Source organism: Panthera leo, chromosome B4, assembly GCF_018350215.1.
Source record: "Panthera leo isolate Ple1 chromosome B4, P.leo_Ple1_pat1.1, whole genome shotgun sequence".
NCBI lineage: Eukaryota > Metazoa > Chordata > Mammalia > Carnivora > Felidae > Panthera > Panthera leo.
In genome coordinates this window covers 911,913-929,052 of record NC_056685.1, presented here as the reverse complement: position 1 = coordinate 929,052, position 17,140 = coordinate 911,913, and the positions used below count along the sequence as shown (strand labels likewise).

Sequence of the window (17,140 nt, the reverse complement as noted above, 5' to 3'; positions counted from 1 at the left end):
TCTCAGATTAAGTTCTCAGGAAGACAGAAATTCTAAGCAAAATGATCTCTAATGACATAAACATTTCAGCAATATGTTTTGAAATCACATAATGTTCCAGTAAATTTGACAAGCCAATAAAAACTATATACGAAGCCATGTTTAAAAACAAACTTGGGGGCGCCTGGGTGGCTCGGTCGGTTAAGCGTCCGACTTCAGCTCAGGTCACGATCTCACGGTCCGTGAGTTCGAGCCCCGCGTCGGGCTCTGGGCTGATGGCCCAGAGCCTGGAGCCTGCTTCCGATTCTGTGTCTCCCCCTCTCTCTCTGCCCCTCCCCCGTTCATGCTCTGTCTCTCTCTGTCTCAAAAATAAATAAATGTTAAAAAAAAATTTTTAAAAAAAAAAACTGAAATTTGGCAGAATGGGTACTATGGCCTCCCTCAACACCCTTCTAAAATACCAATGAAAAATATGAAAAATAAAAATAAGATTTTGAAATAACAGTGAAAGTAAAATAAACCACGACAGTAGCATTTGCCATGCCGTCCACCTTGCCTCGTGGCCTTCGCATCCGCTCTTCCATCTCCGTGCCACGCTCCTCCCGCACCCTCGTGTGGCCGGTCCCCTTCACACGGGCACTTGGTGAGAAGCCGTTCTGACTCCCACACCAAGGCCACATCTACGTGCATCGAGTCCTGCTCACCTACACCCACAGTCCCTTAAGATCTTTACCGTTCAACAACCGAAACATCACATTTACTTGAGTAGTAAACGCGTCTTAACGTCGAATGTCATTGCCACTGGAGACAAAACTGGGATGGCAGCGACAGCCTCACCCTACAATCAGGAAGCGAAACGGGCAGTGAAACGAGAACGTTCCCACCAGGCAGGCGGAGCCACGGGAGTGCCCCGGACAGCCTACTGGTGCCATTCGTCTTCACGGACCCCGACGGAGAGGTGCTGAACTGCGGGGACCATTTCAGAAACTTGAGGACAGAAAAGCTACTGTGACTGAGCAAGGATCTCATGTGCACGTCACTCCATCACATCAGCATAATCATGGGTGCGGGAGGCCTCACTCCCAGGCACATGCAGACTCAGCCACGCTCCACAACCGGGGCCCCGCGGGCCTGCCGCACTCCTACGCGCCCCACGTGCCTGGGCCGAGCACCGCACTCCTACACGCCCCACGTTCACAGCTCTGAGAAGGTAAAAGTACCGCCGCAGCACGTTCACGCTACCTTTGCGCTGTCTGGTACTGCTCCCATATAGGCGTAACCTCGTCCACAAAGTGCAGGGCCACCGTCCCAATAGAATCCACGGGTAACTGGCCCATGGTTCGCAGATCCCTCCACCCACACCTACCATGCCAGCTGCTGGCAACCCTGCCGCGGCACCGGCCCACGCACCTCACACCAGCCGGCGGGGAAGCCGTGCCAACAGGCAGGTGCCGTCCAGGGACTGCTGAAGCCACCGAGGCGAGGGCCCCACGGTGCGGCAGCCGGACAGGTCAGCTTGCGGACTCTGAACAGCCCCACAAAGGGTCACCCTGAGATGCAGTTACCTGCTTGATCTACATCACAATGGAGGATGGGCACTCAGAAGGCCGAGCAAAGAACATATTTACCCCTGACGAGTGAACTCCAGAAGACACTAACAAAGGCGACTGCAGGATTTTCACCACTAGAGATATAAGTAAATCAAATTAAAAAACGTATCCTAGACTGTTCACCTGCACTGTCCAATACGGTAGCCAGCAGCCAAGTGTGGTTATTTAAATTCAGACGCAAATCAAGGAAAATTTTAAAAATTCCTCAGTCACACTAGCCACCCGTGTCTCTGTGCAGGGTGTTATGTATCACCGCTGTTTTTCCCAGTTATTGAGGGAAGGGGAGCTGGTTCTGTTTTGGTAACACACTCTTTTTCTCTACTCTGGAGACCTGTATGTATTTGACTATTTCTGGAACATTGAAAACACGATCAGCAACCAACTCACTTGTCCTTCTAACATTTCTCTTGGCAGACCCGTCCTCTCCTGCTCCGAGCTGTTCGTTCTTCGTATAGAAAGGCTGTGAGATTTGCGTTTCTGTTTTGCTTGGCGAGCAGTGGAGCAACTCCCGCTTTCTGTGGGCATTACTTCTAGAAGGTGATGTCCCAGTCGCTCCTGCAATAAGCTGAACAAGAGCAGGAAAAGCAAGGACTTTATTTCTGATATGACAAACTGGAATAAAGGAAACTAGTAGACCATTGTTACTTTCAATTCCAAATCTCTCTACTATGGTAATATTTACCATGTAATTTACAATGTGACAAAGTAATGTGTTTTAAGACAGAGGCCACAGCCTTTGTTAATGAGGTAATTTTTTATCAAGTTTCATTAAGTTTTAAAAAAAAAAATCAAATAGCAAAGACAGGCTTAAACAATTCTCCCTTAACCAACTTTCCCCAGCCTCTGCCTACTCCCCAGAGAGAACCAATTCTAATCACACGGTCTAGACTACAGATTCTAGAGCAATCTGTCCAAGAGAAATACAACACAGGCCACATGCCTTAACTGTAAATTTTCTAGCAGCCACAGTAAGAAAAAGTAAAAACAGGTGAAATCACTTTTGATGATTTATTTAGCCAACTATGTTTAAAATACTATCACTTGAGGAGCGCCTGGGTGGCGTAGTTGGTTAAGCGTCCCACCCTTGGTTTAGGCTCAGATCATGATCCCAGGGTTGTGGGATTGAGCCCCTCATCAGGCTCTGCACTGAGCATGGAGCCTGCATGGTTCGGTGGGTCTCTCTCTCTCCCCACCGCCACACATCCCTCTCCCCTGCTAGTGTGTACTCTCCCTCTAAAATAAAAAATTTTAATTACAAAAATAAATAGAACACTATCACTTTAGGCAACGTAAAAAACACTAACAGGTATTTCCATTTGGGTGCTGCATCTTCAAAAAAAATTTTTTTTCAACATTTATTTATTTTTGAGACACAGAGACAGAGTGTAAGCAGGGGGAGGGACAGAGAGAGAGGGACACACAAAATCTGAAGTAGGCTCTAGGCTCTGGGAGCTATCAGCACAGAGCCCGACGCGGGGCTCGAACTCACGAACCATGAGATCATAACCTGAGCCGAAGTTGGAGATGCTTAACCGACGGAGCCACCCAGGCACCCCCGGGTGCAGTCTCAAAGGGAATCAGCCACACCTCACATGCTCACCTGCTCGGGGCTGCCATAAGACAGCAAAAATCTGGACATCATTCAAATTTCTACATAATATAAACATTTTCACTTACCCACTTTGGGCATTATCTACTTGTTTCCTGCTACTGATTCCCCCTCCCAATATCACAACCCTGTTACTTAATTTTAAGTAATCTATTTATTCACACATGATGTTTCTTTCTTCAACTGTAACTTGTGTTTAGAACATGACCTGCTCATTTTGTGTTCTTACAGATCCCTCCTTCTCCCAGTATATCTATTAGTTTATGTAATTTTAAGATATTCATGGACCTCCCTTTTTTACTGACAACGTCTTTGACCCTCTCCATCTCTGCCTCACTTTGTAAGAAAGGTTCCAAGTGTCCACTTTTTTCTCAAGCTCTCCTGCACAGCCATCCATCTCCTCTGTCATTTGAGAATGTCCTAGGAACACAAGCAGAGTATGTGCCTCTTCAAGTTTTGAGCTTCATGCTCTGGAGATCCATGCAAGTTGTTACCTGTACCAACTGTTACTTCCTTCTGATTGCTGGGTAGTATTCCACAGCACGGAGGTACTATAATGTAACCATTCATCTGTTTCAAAAAAAATTTAGTTCTTTCCAGTTTCTTACTATTATAAATAAAGCTACTATGAACAATAACATACAGGTTTTTGTGTGAATGTAAGTTTCCATTTCTTTTGGATAAATGTCCACGAGTGAGATTTCTGGGACATATGATCAATGTATGTTTAGTTTTTTAAAAAATTTTGAGATATTAACTCACACATCATATAATTCATTCCCCACATTCAGCCCTGGGCAACCACTAATCTACTTTGTACACAAATTGGCCTGTTCTGTCCATTTCATATAAATGGGTTCCTACAATATGCGGCCTAATCTATCATGATTAGCTTTTTTCACTTAGCCAAGGTCCACCCACGTTATAGCATGTGTTGGTAATTTATTCCTTTTTATTGCCAGATATTCCACTGTACGGACACACCACATCTTATTAACAGTTGACGGACATTTGGTTGTTTCCATTTGCAGGTTATTATGAATAATGCCACTATAAATGATAACGTGTAGGTTTTGTGTGCATTTGTGTTTTCATTTCTCTGTGTACACCCATAGGAATGGAACTGCAGTAACTCGATGTTTAACCATGCTTAGTATTTTTAAGAAACCACCAAACCATTCTCCAAAGCAGTTATAATCTCTTATATTCCCATCAGCAATACAGGACATTCTATTCTCTGCATCCTCATTTAGTATGGTCACTGTGTTTAATTTTAGCAGCTCTGGTAGGCGTGCACTATCTTGTTATAGTCTTCATTCACACTTCCCCAGTGGCTGGTGATACTGCACATCTTTTCCTGTGCTTGTGTGCAATCTAAACATCTTTCTCAGTAAAATGTCTCCTCGCATCTTTTGCCCATTTAATAGGACTTTGGGATTTTACTGCTGAGATTTGAGAGTTCTTCAAATATTCTTCATGAGTTATGCATCAGGTATGTGTGTTGCCAATAGTTTCTCCCAATCTATAACTTTTTTTTTTTTTTTTTTTTTTGTAATTTGTTTTTCATCCCCACAGAGTTTTTCACAAAGCAAAACCTTTAAATTCTGAAGAAATCCCATTGGTCAATTACCTTTCTCCTATAGATCATACATTTAGAATCATGTCTAAATACTTTTTAATCAATCCTATCTCCTAAAAATTTTGTTTTCTTCTTAAAATTATAGTTGTATAGTTTATATTTAAATTTACAGGCTACTCTGGGTTGATACTTTTAAGGTGCAAAGTTTAGATCCAGGGCTATTTTTGTTTTGGATTTTCTTGTTTTTGCTGGTATCCAATTATTTGAGCACATGTTGAAGACCATCCATCTTACACTGAATTGAGAAAGCTTGACATCTCGCTCAAACGTTGATCGGCTATACACAGGTGGATTATTTCTTGGTTCTCTATTCTGTTCATCTGATCTATAGATCTCTCTCTCTGCCAGTAAGTTGTTGTTGTTGTTTTTTAAGTTTTATTTATCTATCTCTACACCTAACATGGGGCTCAAACCACAACCGTGAGATCAAGATTCAGATGCTCCATTGCCTGGGACAGGCACACTCCCCTGCTGACAACAGTCGTGACTACCATGCTGTCTTGAAATCATTTAGTGATTACTATCATTTTTTTTCAAAACTGTCTTAGCTATTCTAGTTCTTTTGCCCTTACCATATAAATTTGGAATAATCCTTCCCATATCTACAAAAATCTTCATGGAATTTTAATAGGAATTGTTTAATCTGCGCATCAATTTGGAGAGACGTGGCATCTTTATCATGTTGAGCCTTCCAATCTGTGAATACAGTATATGTCTCAGTTTATTTAGATCATCTTTTCTTCCCTCAGTTTTGTAGACTTCCACATAAAAGTCCTACATATGTCTTTTCAAATTTACACTGAAGTTCGTGTTTTTATTTTCTGAGTAATTTTAAATAACATTGTATTTTTATTTCCATTTTGTGTTAATTGCTAGTATCCTACACTATTGTTGAACTCATTAATTTCAGGAGAGTTTTTGTAGATTCTCTGGCATTTTCTACGTAGACTACTATATCATCTGAAGAAAAAAAAAAAGACAGTTTTATTTCTTCCTTTCTGGTCCACAGACCGTTATTTCTTTTTCTTATTGATCTGGCTAGGAATTCCAGTATTATGTTGTAAACAGTGACAACAAACACCCTGTTTTGTTTTGACCTCAAAGTAAAAACACTCTGTTTATGGCCATTAAGTATGATGCTAGCTGTAGGTTGATTGTAGATTTTGTCTACCAAAATGAGAAGGCTGCCCTCCTGGGAGTGTCATGAATGAGTGTTGAATTTTGTCATCTGTGTTTTCTGCATCACTTAACGGTGTGGATTTTCTTTAACCTGTTAACAGATGAATTATACTGATGATTTTCAAATACTAATCCAAATTTACATGCGTGGAATAAGCCCTACTTATGTATAACTTTCTTTAGTGACTGCTCTAGGTATTTTGTTTGTTTCTTTATTTTCGGAGAAACAGTACGAGCAGGGGAGAAGCAGAGAGAGGGGGAGAATCGCAAGCAGGCCCCATGCCATCAGCGCAGAGCCCAACGTGGGGCTCAAACTCACAAATCATGAGATCATGACCTGAAACAAAATCAGGAGTTGGATATTTAACCAACTGAGCCACCCAGGCACCCCTAGGTAGTTTATTTTCACAACTATCACAGTCTACTGATTCTCAACATTCTACCAGTTCGTGGTCATGTACAGAAACCTCACCTTCCTGTCTCTTCACACTTCCCCATTTGTAACAGTCAAGTGAAATACTTCCTCTACATACACAGAGAACATCAAAGAGCTACACTTCAACCTCCAAACAGAAGAGGAGCGTCTATAGAATTTACCAAAGTTTGTTCTTTCCATTGTTCGTTCTTCCTTCCTGGTGTTCCCACATTGCTTTATATCATTTCCATTGTTTACAGAACTTCCTCTACCTATTCTAGAGAGGTAGGTCTGCTGGTGACAGATCACGTGAAAGATGTTTTCCCTTGATAGAGAATTCTGAGCGGATAGTTCATTTCCTTCAGCACTTGAAAAGTAAGCCACTTCCTTATGGCCTCTATGGTTGCTGACAAGAAATCCACCATCAAATTGTTTTTCCACTACTGGTAAAGTGACATTTCTCTCTCGCTGCTTTTTTTGTCATTAGTTCTCAGAAGTTTGACTATGATGTTGTCTTAGCATCAGCATGGATTTGAGTTTTATCCTGTCTGGGTTTCACTAAGCTTCTTGATTCTATATGTTTATGGCTTACCAAATTTAGGAAATATTCAGCCAGTATTTCTTCAGTATGTTTCAGCCCCACTGGCTCTCTCCTCTTTCTGGGATGATGACAAGAACAGTGGGTCTTCTGTCACAGTCCCACCAGTCACTGAGGTTTTGTTCACTTTTTTCCAGTCTATTTTCTCTGAATTGTTCAAATTGGGCAATTTCTATTTCTTCAGTTTTTCCTATGTTCTTTTCATTCTGCTGTTGTCATCCACTGGGTTTTTTGTTTCAATTAACACTTTTCAGCTCTAAATTTCCATTTGTTTCTTCCTGTGTTTCCTTCCTGAGATTTTAATGTTTTTGTTCTCCATTTATTTCAAGCATCACTAATTGCTCACTGAAACATTTTCATGATGGCTACTTTAAAATCCCTGTCAAATCATCTGCGATACCTGTGTTGCTGTCTGTGGTCTTTTCTTATTCAAGTTGAGATTTTCCCAGTTCTTCATATGACATGTAATTTTCTAGTGAAGCCTCAACATTTTGGATTTGATGTTATCAGACTTGGAATCTGATTTAAGTCTTCTATTACGGCAGGCCTCTAATGATGATGCCCCAGCAACTTGTTTCTGCCAGGTGGACTGAAAAATGGAGACGGAAGTCAGCATTCTCCGTTCAGCCTCCACTGACCTTGGGTGGAGGTACTCCTCAGTGCTGCTGGCTGGGCTCTAAGTTCAACCTTTCCCTTGGCTTCTACTCACACCACCCTAACTACACCAGAGGTCCCTTTTACTACACCCGGCATGTCCTCCTTACCACAGGTGGTGGTGAAACTCCTGAATCTCTACTGGGCTTCCTCTGACGCCACTCCGGCAGGAAAGGCACACCCTTATCACGCAAAAGAGATGAAAATCCCACCTCACCCAGGCTTCCCTGGTATTACCCGGCAGAGAGTGTCACCTCAACACAGCTTGTCAAAAGTGAAAGTCCAGATTCCCCATCCAGGCTTTGAGAAGAGTGAGGGTGGGGGCTGCAGTGTTTTCTAAGAGCATCCTGTCTCCAAGGCTGTCCTTTTCCCGGTCTTCTGACTACAGAGAGCAGGCTTTTCTTGACGTTTCTGATCTGAGCCCTTTGATGTCGCCAGGTTGCTACTTCTTCAGGCCCAAGTCTGGGATATATGTGGCAAAAAGAAACCCAGGGCACTCAGCTCTGTGTCATTTCTCAGGTCCCGATACACCAAGTCACCACACTTTCTTCTCTCCACCTTTCAGTCTTGTATGTTTTCTAACGTCTAGGGTTTTTAGCTATACTTAGCAGAACAGGGAAGGACATCTACTCCATCTTTCCTCAATCACAAAACCAAAGATCTTTTGTGTCTCAAATTACGTATATACAGACCTTGTTTTAAAATGGCAACAAGAGGGGCGCCCCGGGGGGCTCAGCTGGTTAAGCATCTGACTGGCTCAGGTCTTGCAGTTTGCGAGTTTGAGCCCCACATCGGGCTCTCTGCTGTCAGCACGGAGCCCGCTTTGAATCCTCTGTCCCCCTCTCCATGCTCCTCCCCCACGTGTGCTCATGCTCTCTCTCACTCTCTCTCTCAAAAATAAACATTAAAAATATATATAGGGGGGCGCCTGGGTGGCGCAGTCGGTTAAGCGTCCGACTTCAGCCAGGTCACGATCTCGCGGTCCGTGAGTTCGAGCCCCGCGTCAGGCTCTGGGCTGATGGCTCGGAGCCTGGAGCCTGTTTCCGATTCTGTGTCTCCCTCTCTCTCTGCCCCTCCCCCGTTCATGCTCTGTCTCTCTCTGTCCCAAAAATAAATAAAAAACGTTGAAAAAAAATTAAAAAAAAAAAAATATATATATATATAGGGGCATCTGGATGGCTCAGTCAGCTAAGCGTCTGACTTCAGCTCAGGTCATGATCTTGTGGTTCATGAGTTCGAGCCCCACATCGTGGTAGAGTCTCTCTCCCTGCCTCCTTCTGTCTATCCTTTCCCCACTTGCACTCTCTCTCAAAACAAACTTTTTTAAAAAATTAGATATATATACCATATATATACATTAAAAGTGGCAACAAGAGGGGTGCCTGGGTGGCTCAGTCCGTTGAGTCCACCTCTTGACTTAGGCTCAGGTCGTGATCCCAGGGTAATGGGATGGAGCCCCATATCAGGCTCTGGAGCCCCATATCAGGCTCTGCGCCAAATGTGGAGCCTGCTTAAGATTCTCTCTCTCTCTCTCTCTCTCTCTCTCTCTCTCTCTGCCCTTCTCCTTTGCTCGCATGCATGCTCTCTCGCTCTCTCTCCCTAAAAAATAAAAAATAAATAAAGATAAATTAAATGAAAAGAAAGTAAGTCTTGCTTTACAACACACTAAAAACTTTCAAATTGGTCAACTAATTGTGTTTTTAGGTTTAAATTCTGAAATCTGTTAATTTATTAAAATTACCATATATTTTCTATAGCATTACGTAAACAAAATTCAACTGTCAAATCTGAAAAAAAGGACACACAGGGGCACCTGGATGGCTCAACTGGTTAAGCATCCAACTTTGGCTCAGGTCATAATCTTGCAGTTCGTGGATTCGAGCCCCATGTCGGGCTCTGTGCTGACAGCTCAGAGCCTGGAGCCTGCTTCAGATTCTGTGCCTCCTCCTCTCTCTGCCCCCCCCCCCCACGCTCATGTTCTGTCCCTGTCTCTCAATAATAAATGTTACAAAAACATTTTTTTAATAATAAAATAAATAAAATAAAATAAAATAAAATAAAATAAAATAAAATAAAATAAAATAAAACAAAACTAAGGACACAGAGGGGCACCTGGGGGGGCTCAGTAAGTTGAGCGCCCCAACTTGACTTCAGCTCAAGGACCTCGCTGCGCAACGGTAGCGCGTCTGACTCCAACTTAATTTCAGCTGAGGTCATGATCCAGGGTCATGGGATCAAGCCCCGCGTCAAGCGTGGCACTGAGCATGGAGCCTGCTTAAGATATTCTTTCTCTCTCCCCATCTGCCTCTCCCCAGCTCATGCTCTCTCTAAAACAGAAATAAATAGGGGCGCCTGGGTGGCTCAGTCGGTTAAGCGTCCCACTTCAGCTCAGGTCATGATCTCACAGTCTGTGAATTTGAGCCCTGCATCAGGCTCTGTGCTGACAGCTTAGAGCCTGGAGCCTGCTTCGGATTCTGTGTCTCCCTCTCTCTCTGCCCCTCCCCTGCTCATGCTCTGTCTCTGTCTCAAAAATAAATAAAAAAACGTTAAAAAAATTTTTTTAATAAAATAAAATAGAAATAAATAAGGGGTGTTTGGGTGGCTTGGTCGGTTAAGCGTCTAACTTCAGCTCAGGTCATGATCTCACAGTTCATGAGTTCGAGCCCCACATCAAGCTCTCTGCTGTCAATACAGAGCCCACTTTGGATCCTGTCTCCCTGTTTCTCTGACCCTCCCTCACTAGCGCTATCTCTCCAAAATAAGTAAATGTTAAAATAAAAATAAAGTAATATTAAAAAGGACACTTAGAAATAAGATTACTGTATTTTTTGTCTCCATAATTTTCATTTGGTTTTCTTTTTAATCTTCTACTTCCCTCACTTTTTTGGATATTCTATGTGTTAAAGCAAGTCACGAGGCCACCCCAGACTCAAGTGGAGGACAAACAGACTTAACCTCCTGAAACAAAAAGAATGAGAAAGAGTCTGTAGCCATCGTTCATCCATCACACCTCACTCCATTTACCAATTCTGGCTATACAATGAATACCATTCTGCTTCCCTAAAAAGAAGGTCAGTGAATGGAACTGATTTTGCCACTTCACACACTTAGTGGAATAAAATGGATATAAATGAACCGCTGAGTTAAACACCTACTCAGAATAAAGTCCAGCGAAGAGCACCACAGTTAAGAATGGGAGTTTTATAGCCACGCAAACCCCTACCCCCAACTCTTCAAAGCGCTGGCTTTTTTGTCATGAAGCCGCAGCTCAAATGTCACCTTGTCAAAACAGCTTCCTCCGACCACCGCCAGTCACAGCACCGCATGACCCTCACCACCTTTGTGGTTCACTCACTTAATGAGTGTTTCCCCCACGGCACCATCAACACCAGGAGGACTGGAACGGTATTTTGGCTCGCTACTGCCCGTGGGTCCCACCACGTTGCCTGCCGTAAGTACATCCCCAAAGATTTGATGAACGTGTAAGTGAATGAAAGAGCACTACATCCGCCACTAAGCTGTGTAATCTCTGTCAACTTACTTAACCACCTTCCGAAAGCTTCATTCCATCACCTGTAAAGCAGGGATAGCAACAGCATTTATTTCATTAAGTCATTCATCAAATAATCTTCAAGTTCATAAATATACTAGGTACTGGGAATACGGCAGTAAACTAAACAGACTTGGTCCATACTTTCAGGTTACTTAGAGTTCTAAGACAGACCTTAAATATAATCTCATAATCTATTACAGAAATTATAAACTGGGATGAGCGTTTATATTTGTGTGAAAGACACACACAAATATTAAGAGGAAAAGAAAAGATACCGGCTGAAGAGTTAGGAAGACTTTTCTGAGAAACTGACATTTAAATTGAGACTGAAGAATTAGTGTTAACCATGTGGAAAACAGAGGAGTGGGTATTCCAGGAACAGGAACAGCATGTGCAAATGCCCAGAGCTGGGAATAAGATTAGTTTATCAGAGACACTAAAAAAAAAAAGATAACGTGGCTAAAACATTGCAAACAATGGAGAGAATGGTACAAGGTAAGTGGGAGAGGGAGGCTTAGATTCTGTTCATGTTTACATTTTATCCTAAAACAAAAATGAAGCCACTTCAAAGTGTTAAATAAGAGACACTAGATTTGCGTTAAAAATCACTCTTGCTGGTGTGTGGAAAACATGTAGAAAAATCAGATGACTAAGAATGGAGAAGTCAGTTAGGAAGTTAATAAAACAGTCCAGGCAATTAATTATGATCCTTAAAATTAGAGGGTACATGAATGGACTGGGGTGTGGAGGGTGGGTGCGTAGAGAGGGGTCAAGAACAGCCTTCATTTCTGAGGTAAGAAGTAGGTGAAACAAGTATCAGATTATTGAGATGCGGAAGCAGACGTGGAGAAGAAATCAAGACCTAAATATGGAACATTTTATGTTTGCAAAAATTGCCTTTGAAATATTTAGAACACAAAGGAGGAAGGAGGTACTTAAGTCTGGAGATGAGAACTGGCCTGCATTTATAAATCTGGGAGAGGTCTACACTGAAAGTAAAAATGGGCATTTGGACCCCATCGGGCCTCCAGACCCAACGCCTTACCAAACATCACTTTTTTAACAAGAAGGAAAAAAAAAGAGTTTACAATGAACACTACTGAGAGAGAGAAACAACACATAATAGAACTGGCACTCCCTTAAATGCCATACAGAAAAATTATTTCTGACTGAAAAATTAAAAACAAATTTTTCAGGGCGCCTGGGTGGCTCAGTTGGTTGTGCATCCGACTTCGGCTCAGGTCACGATCTCTCGGTTTGTGAGTTTGAGCCCCACGTCGGGCTCTGTGCTAATAGCTTGGAGCCTGGAGCCTGCTTCGCATTCTGTGTCTCCCTCTCTCTCTACCACCCCTCCCCTGCTTGTGCTGTCTTTCTCTGTCTCTCAAAAACAAATAGTAAAAAAAAAAAAAAAAAAAAAAAAAAAAAAATTTTTAAACAAATTTTTCAAATGTTTATTTTTAAGAAAGAGAGATGGAGGGAGAGAGGGAGAGAGGGAGAGAGGGAGAGAGAGAATGAGAATGAGCGGGGGAAGGGCAGAGAGGAAGACACAGAACCCGAAGCAGGCTCCAGGCTCTGAGTTGTCAGCACCGAGCCCAACACAGGGCTTGAACCTGCGAACCATGAGATCATGACCTGAGCCAAAGTTGGATGCTTAACCAAATGAGCCATCCAGGTACCTGAAAGAATAAAATTTTTAATGAAATTTAGGTTTGAAAATTTGAGAAATTAGAGATAGTTGAAATAAAGACGTAAAGAAAAATAACGGCAGAACCTGTATAGGCAGATTTCATATACACAAAGATTACACTGATGATAAATTTCACAAATTTGAATGTAACAAAATTAAACTGTTAAACAAGTCACATGATCCCACTTAAGAGTATTCCAGTAATTTATTATTTTTTTTAAGTTTTATTTAAGTAATCTCTACACCCCACGTGGGGCTTGAACTTAGGACCCCAAGATCAAGACTCACAAGCCCTTCCGACTGAGCCAGCCAGGCACCTCTCAGTAATTTTTCTTAATGGAAACATTTAGGAATTAGTTAACTGTGCCATCTACAAAAAAAAAAATTGGCCAAGAAATCAAACTGACTTAATGGAATCTTACTCCGAAATTATATTCTTCATACAAATATAGGAAGACAGAATTGTTTTTCAGTGATTACACATTAAATTAATAACCTCATTAAGCATCTCACCTGGTATTTTGTAAGTCACATTTTGTAAAAGAAGAAAAATATCAAACCCCTGTGAAATCGGTCCTGAGAGAGCCTCAGAGAAATAAGATTTTATCTTTACACATTTCAATCAAGTAAATAAAACAGTAAAGGGTTTTTCTTTCCTCTCTGAAAACCTGAATCAGTGGAATCATTCTGATAAGTATATGCTGGAAAGTTAATGCATTTCAAAGATTCTACAAGTTGGTTATAGACAGGCAAAAACTGCAGGATCAACCTTCCTTTCACCTCAAAGTTGTAGGTGTTCTGGTTTTTGGGTTTTTTCTTTTTTTTTTTTTTTTTTTAATCATATCTACACCAAACGTGAGGCTTGAACTCATGACCCTGAGATCAGAAGTCACATGCTGTACAGACTGAGCTGGATGGGCACCCCTCAGAGTCGCAGGTTCTGAATCAACCATTTTCTCTCTCAAGTGTCATACCACTGGCTTTCCAGACACTGCACGCTCAGCAGGAAATAAGCAGTCTTCTCTTCAACTAACTTAAAAATCTTCACCCTCTGCCTTCCACTGGAGCTTTAACCTCCCTCCTCCCCACGTGGTGCTGTTCTGGGCTCTGCTTGCTTCTGTCACTTCACCAAATAGTCCATATCCTGGTAATCTTTTCACACACATCAATTTCCAACCAACCATAGACACTTCAAACAATTATAAATCACAGATGCGGAACAGACTTTGACTCTCCGAAACCTGGCATCGAATGGAGATTTCTCACCCTGAGCAATGTTTATGCCTTAGTGACTTTCAAAGCTTTGTGAGAAGCCATCCCGAAGGGTAGCGCTAGTCACGGTGTTATCAGCACCCAGATTACCCGGCCGATTCCGACTCGGCCTCTTCCGCTCACTTCCACAGCCACACCCACCAGGCTCCCAGAACTGCACGGGTAGGCTCCTCCAGTCCTTCTAGCTTCTTTTAGGTCTCTTCTCTTTTCCCATTGATAATCTTCCCATCACCATTTTCTCCCTGAACCTTCTCTAAAATTTGCCCTCGTCCTCTTCATTCACGTCCTCCACCTCCTCCAGCCGTCTTCGCTGGTGCCAACACCCCTTCCTTCCGCGCCAGACCCTCCTGGAGGAGAACATGGCCCAGTCCGGCCCGGGGACCAAAGTATGTACTGTCTTCACCTCAGCGTAAGTCAGTATTAGTATCAACTTTATAGAAATGCTTGAAAAGCTTAAGGATTTTTCAGGTTGAGATCATGGAGAGAGAGCCAAGGAAGCTGCAGGTGTTTGAAAAAGGAATACTGAAGTGATATAGCGTGGAATCCAAGCTAGACAAGGCAAGCTAGACAAGGAAGGAAGTGCAGACGGAAAGTACCGGAGAGACGCTGGTAACAGATGGAAAAAACTACCACAAAGCTGTGGTGTGAGGCTCACACGGATCGGTAAAAACAGCCACTAATGTCCAACATCCCTGAGCTACGGTTCCCAACTATTTAACAGGCCAAACACTTTACTGAAGTAGTCATAGAACTTTGGGAGGGGCAGAGAGAGGGAAAAAAAAAAACAAACTGTAAATGAGAAAAAAATTTCTTCACTGTAAAAACTATCTGTTATAATCAACGTTAAAAGTAATGTCGTTTTACCTAAATACAAACAAAAACAAAAGCCTGAAACTCCAAAAGGTAATTACTTTTCTTCAAAATACTCACATTAACCATTATTAAAGGGCAGACCACATTAACAAGGCCTACGGAAAAAAAAAAAAAAAAAATCCTACTTCTTCAAGCATGGGGCATGAACTCCCGACCCAGAGATTAAGAGTCGCCCTCTCTACCAACTAACTGAACCAGCCAGGTGCCCTAATCCTCCTAGTTTTTGAAACACTTTTTTCAAGGAAGTATGAATAGTTCCCTCCAAAACTCCAACCTCCCTGTCCCACCATCCAAATACACACATTTAATATAAACTCTCCTGCCCTTGTCACATGCTGTCACATGCGTATTACCCCATTTACAAAATATTACTCACAACTGTATACGTATCCAGTGGGACTTTTAAACATTTTCTTTTAGCAAGAAAAGAACACTTGAGTAGTTAATTTCATGAATGCTAATCATATGCAAAAGAATGGCCAAAAAATGTAATCTCTATGTGGCACTTAAAAGTATAAAACGCGAGGGGCGCCTGGGTGGCTCAGTCAGTTCAAGTGTCCGACTCTTGATTTCATCTCAGGTCCTGATCCCGGGGTCGTGGGATCCAGCCCTGCAATGGGCTTCACGCTGGGTGTGGAACCTGCTAAAGATTTTTTTCCTTTCTTTCTTTCTTTCTTTTCTTTCTTTCTTTCTTTTTCTTTCTTTCTTTCTCTCTCTCTCTCTCTTTCTTTCTTTCCCTGCTAAAGATTTTCTTTCTTTTCTTCCTTCCTTCCTTTTCTCTCTCTCCCCGCCCCCCCTTTGCCCCCTCCCGCTTGTGTGCGTTCTCTCTCCAAAAAAAAAAATAAAATAGGCATGTCTTTTAGAAAAAATAAAAACAAGAAAGTGTAAAATGTGACTGAATTTCCCCAAGAAGCTCAATAAGGTTCCTGACATTTTATGGTTCAAGCCCTGTGACCTGCATTCCTCGCGGGACGAAACACCAAACCCAACTGCTGAGCAGTATCTACGCAGAGGGGAAACCCCAAAAATCGGTCATCGTTCTCAACCTGCCTAAACTGTTTTGCCATTGATCTAGATGAAGGCTCGGAATACACGCTTTCACTTCTGTGAAAGACACTGAACTGGGGGGCATCACTGACCGGAAAATAACCGCCAAGGTTCTTCAAGAGCAAGTGCAAAACAAATGAACGGGCTAACAGAGCTACCCCGAAACAAAGTGCCAGAAGAGACTGAGAGGAGAGGAAGAAGCGTAGTGCGGGGGGCTCCGCGAGAACGCGTGGCACGCGTACACACAGCATGACCTTCTCAATAACAAACCGAAGCTAGGAAATGTCGCACAGCGGGTGTTAGATGTGGCCGGGGTCCGCTACTCCCCGTGTCCTTGGGCACTACTCCCCCTCGGCCGGACCCCGTCTAGGCACCGCGTTCGAGCTGCACTAGGAATCCGGACACCAGCACTCGCTCGCAAGGAACCCATGCCAGCGAGAGGGGTGCGCGGAGGAAGGGGACCCCCCTCGACGCCGCTTTATTCCTGGGACACTCCAAAGGTCACAACCTAGAGGCCGCTGGAACCGGAATAAAGGAAACTTCCCAACAAGCCTCTCTCCTAGGACGAGGCCGGACCTCCGGCCTCTCAGCTCCTGCCGACGGCGGAGCCGAGGGGAGACCGAGGGGGACGCCCGGGGTCCCTGGAACGGACCGACCCCAGCCCTCGCCCCGCAACAGAGCGCGCGGGTTCGGGAGGAGTCGGCGGGGGCGCGGGGCGGCCAGGCCCCACCCGCACGCCCCCAACCCCGCTCGGAGACCGCGGCCCGCCTGCACCGGGGCCATAGTCCCGGCAGGAAAATGACCTCCCGGAACTCACCTGTCCTGCCGCCGCCGAGCCCGCCGACCCCCAATGACAACCGGGCCGTGTGTTACCGCCCGTCCGTTCTCAACCTCGCGGCACTCGACACACACTGGGAGACGCTGGACACCAAGTCTCCGCCCTGACGCGGCCCCGCGACCCGGCACCCTGACGCCCCGCACTTCCGGCACCGCCGGAAGCTCCGGCCTCGCCTCGCGCCCAGGCC

At 43.7% G+C, this 17,140-nt stretch overlaps 1 protein-coding gene across 6 annotated transcripts in view; it reads right to left on the bottom strand.

Moving 5' to 3' along the window:
- The window catches only part of WDR37 (WD repeat domain 37), a 74,447-nt gene extending 57,307 nt beyond the window's left edge, over positions 1 to 17,140 (bottom strand). For 2 of the 6 annotated variants that reach the window (XM_042944728.1, XM_042944729.1), the window contains exons 1-2: positions 16,933 to 17,138; positions 1,977 to 2,154 (exon numbers count right to left, since the gene is read on the bottom strand). In XM_042944728.1, coding sequence (XP_042800662.1) covers positions 1,977 to 2,114 — 138 coding nt within the window. In that variant the 5' untranslated portion in view covers positions 2,115 to 2,154; positions 16,933 to 17,138. Of the gene's footprint in view, positions 1 to 1,976; positions 2,155 to 16,932 lie in introns of all 6 variants that reach the window. The other 4 variants (XM_042944731.1, XM_042944730.1, XM_042944733.1 and 1 more) reach the window with 4 other exon arrangements.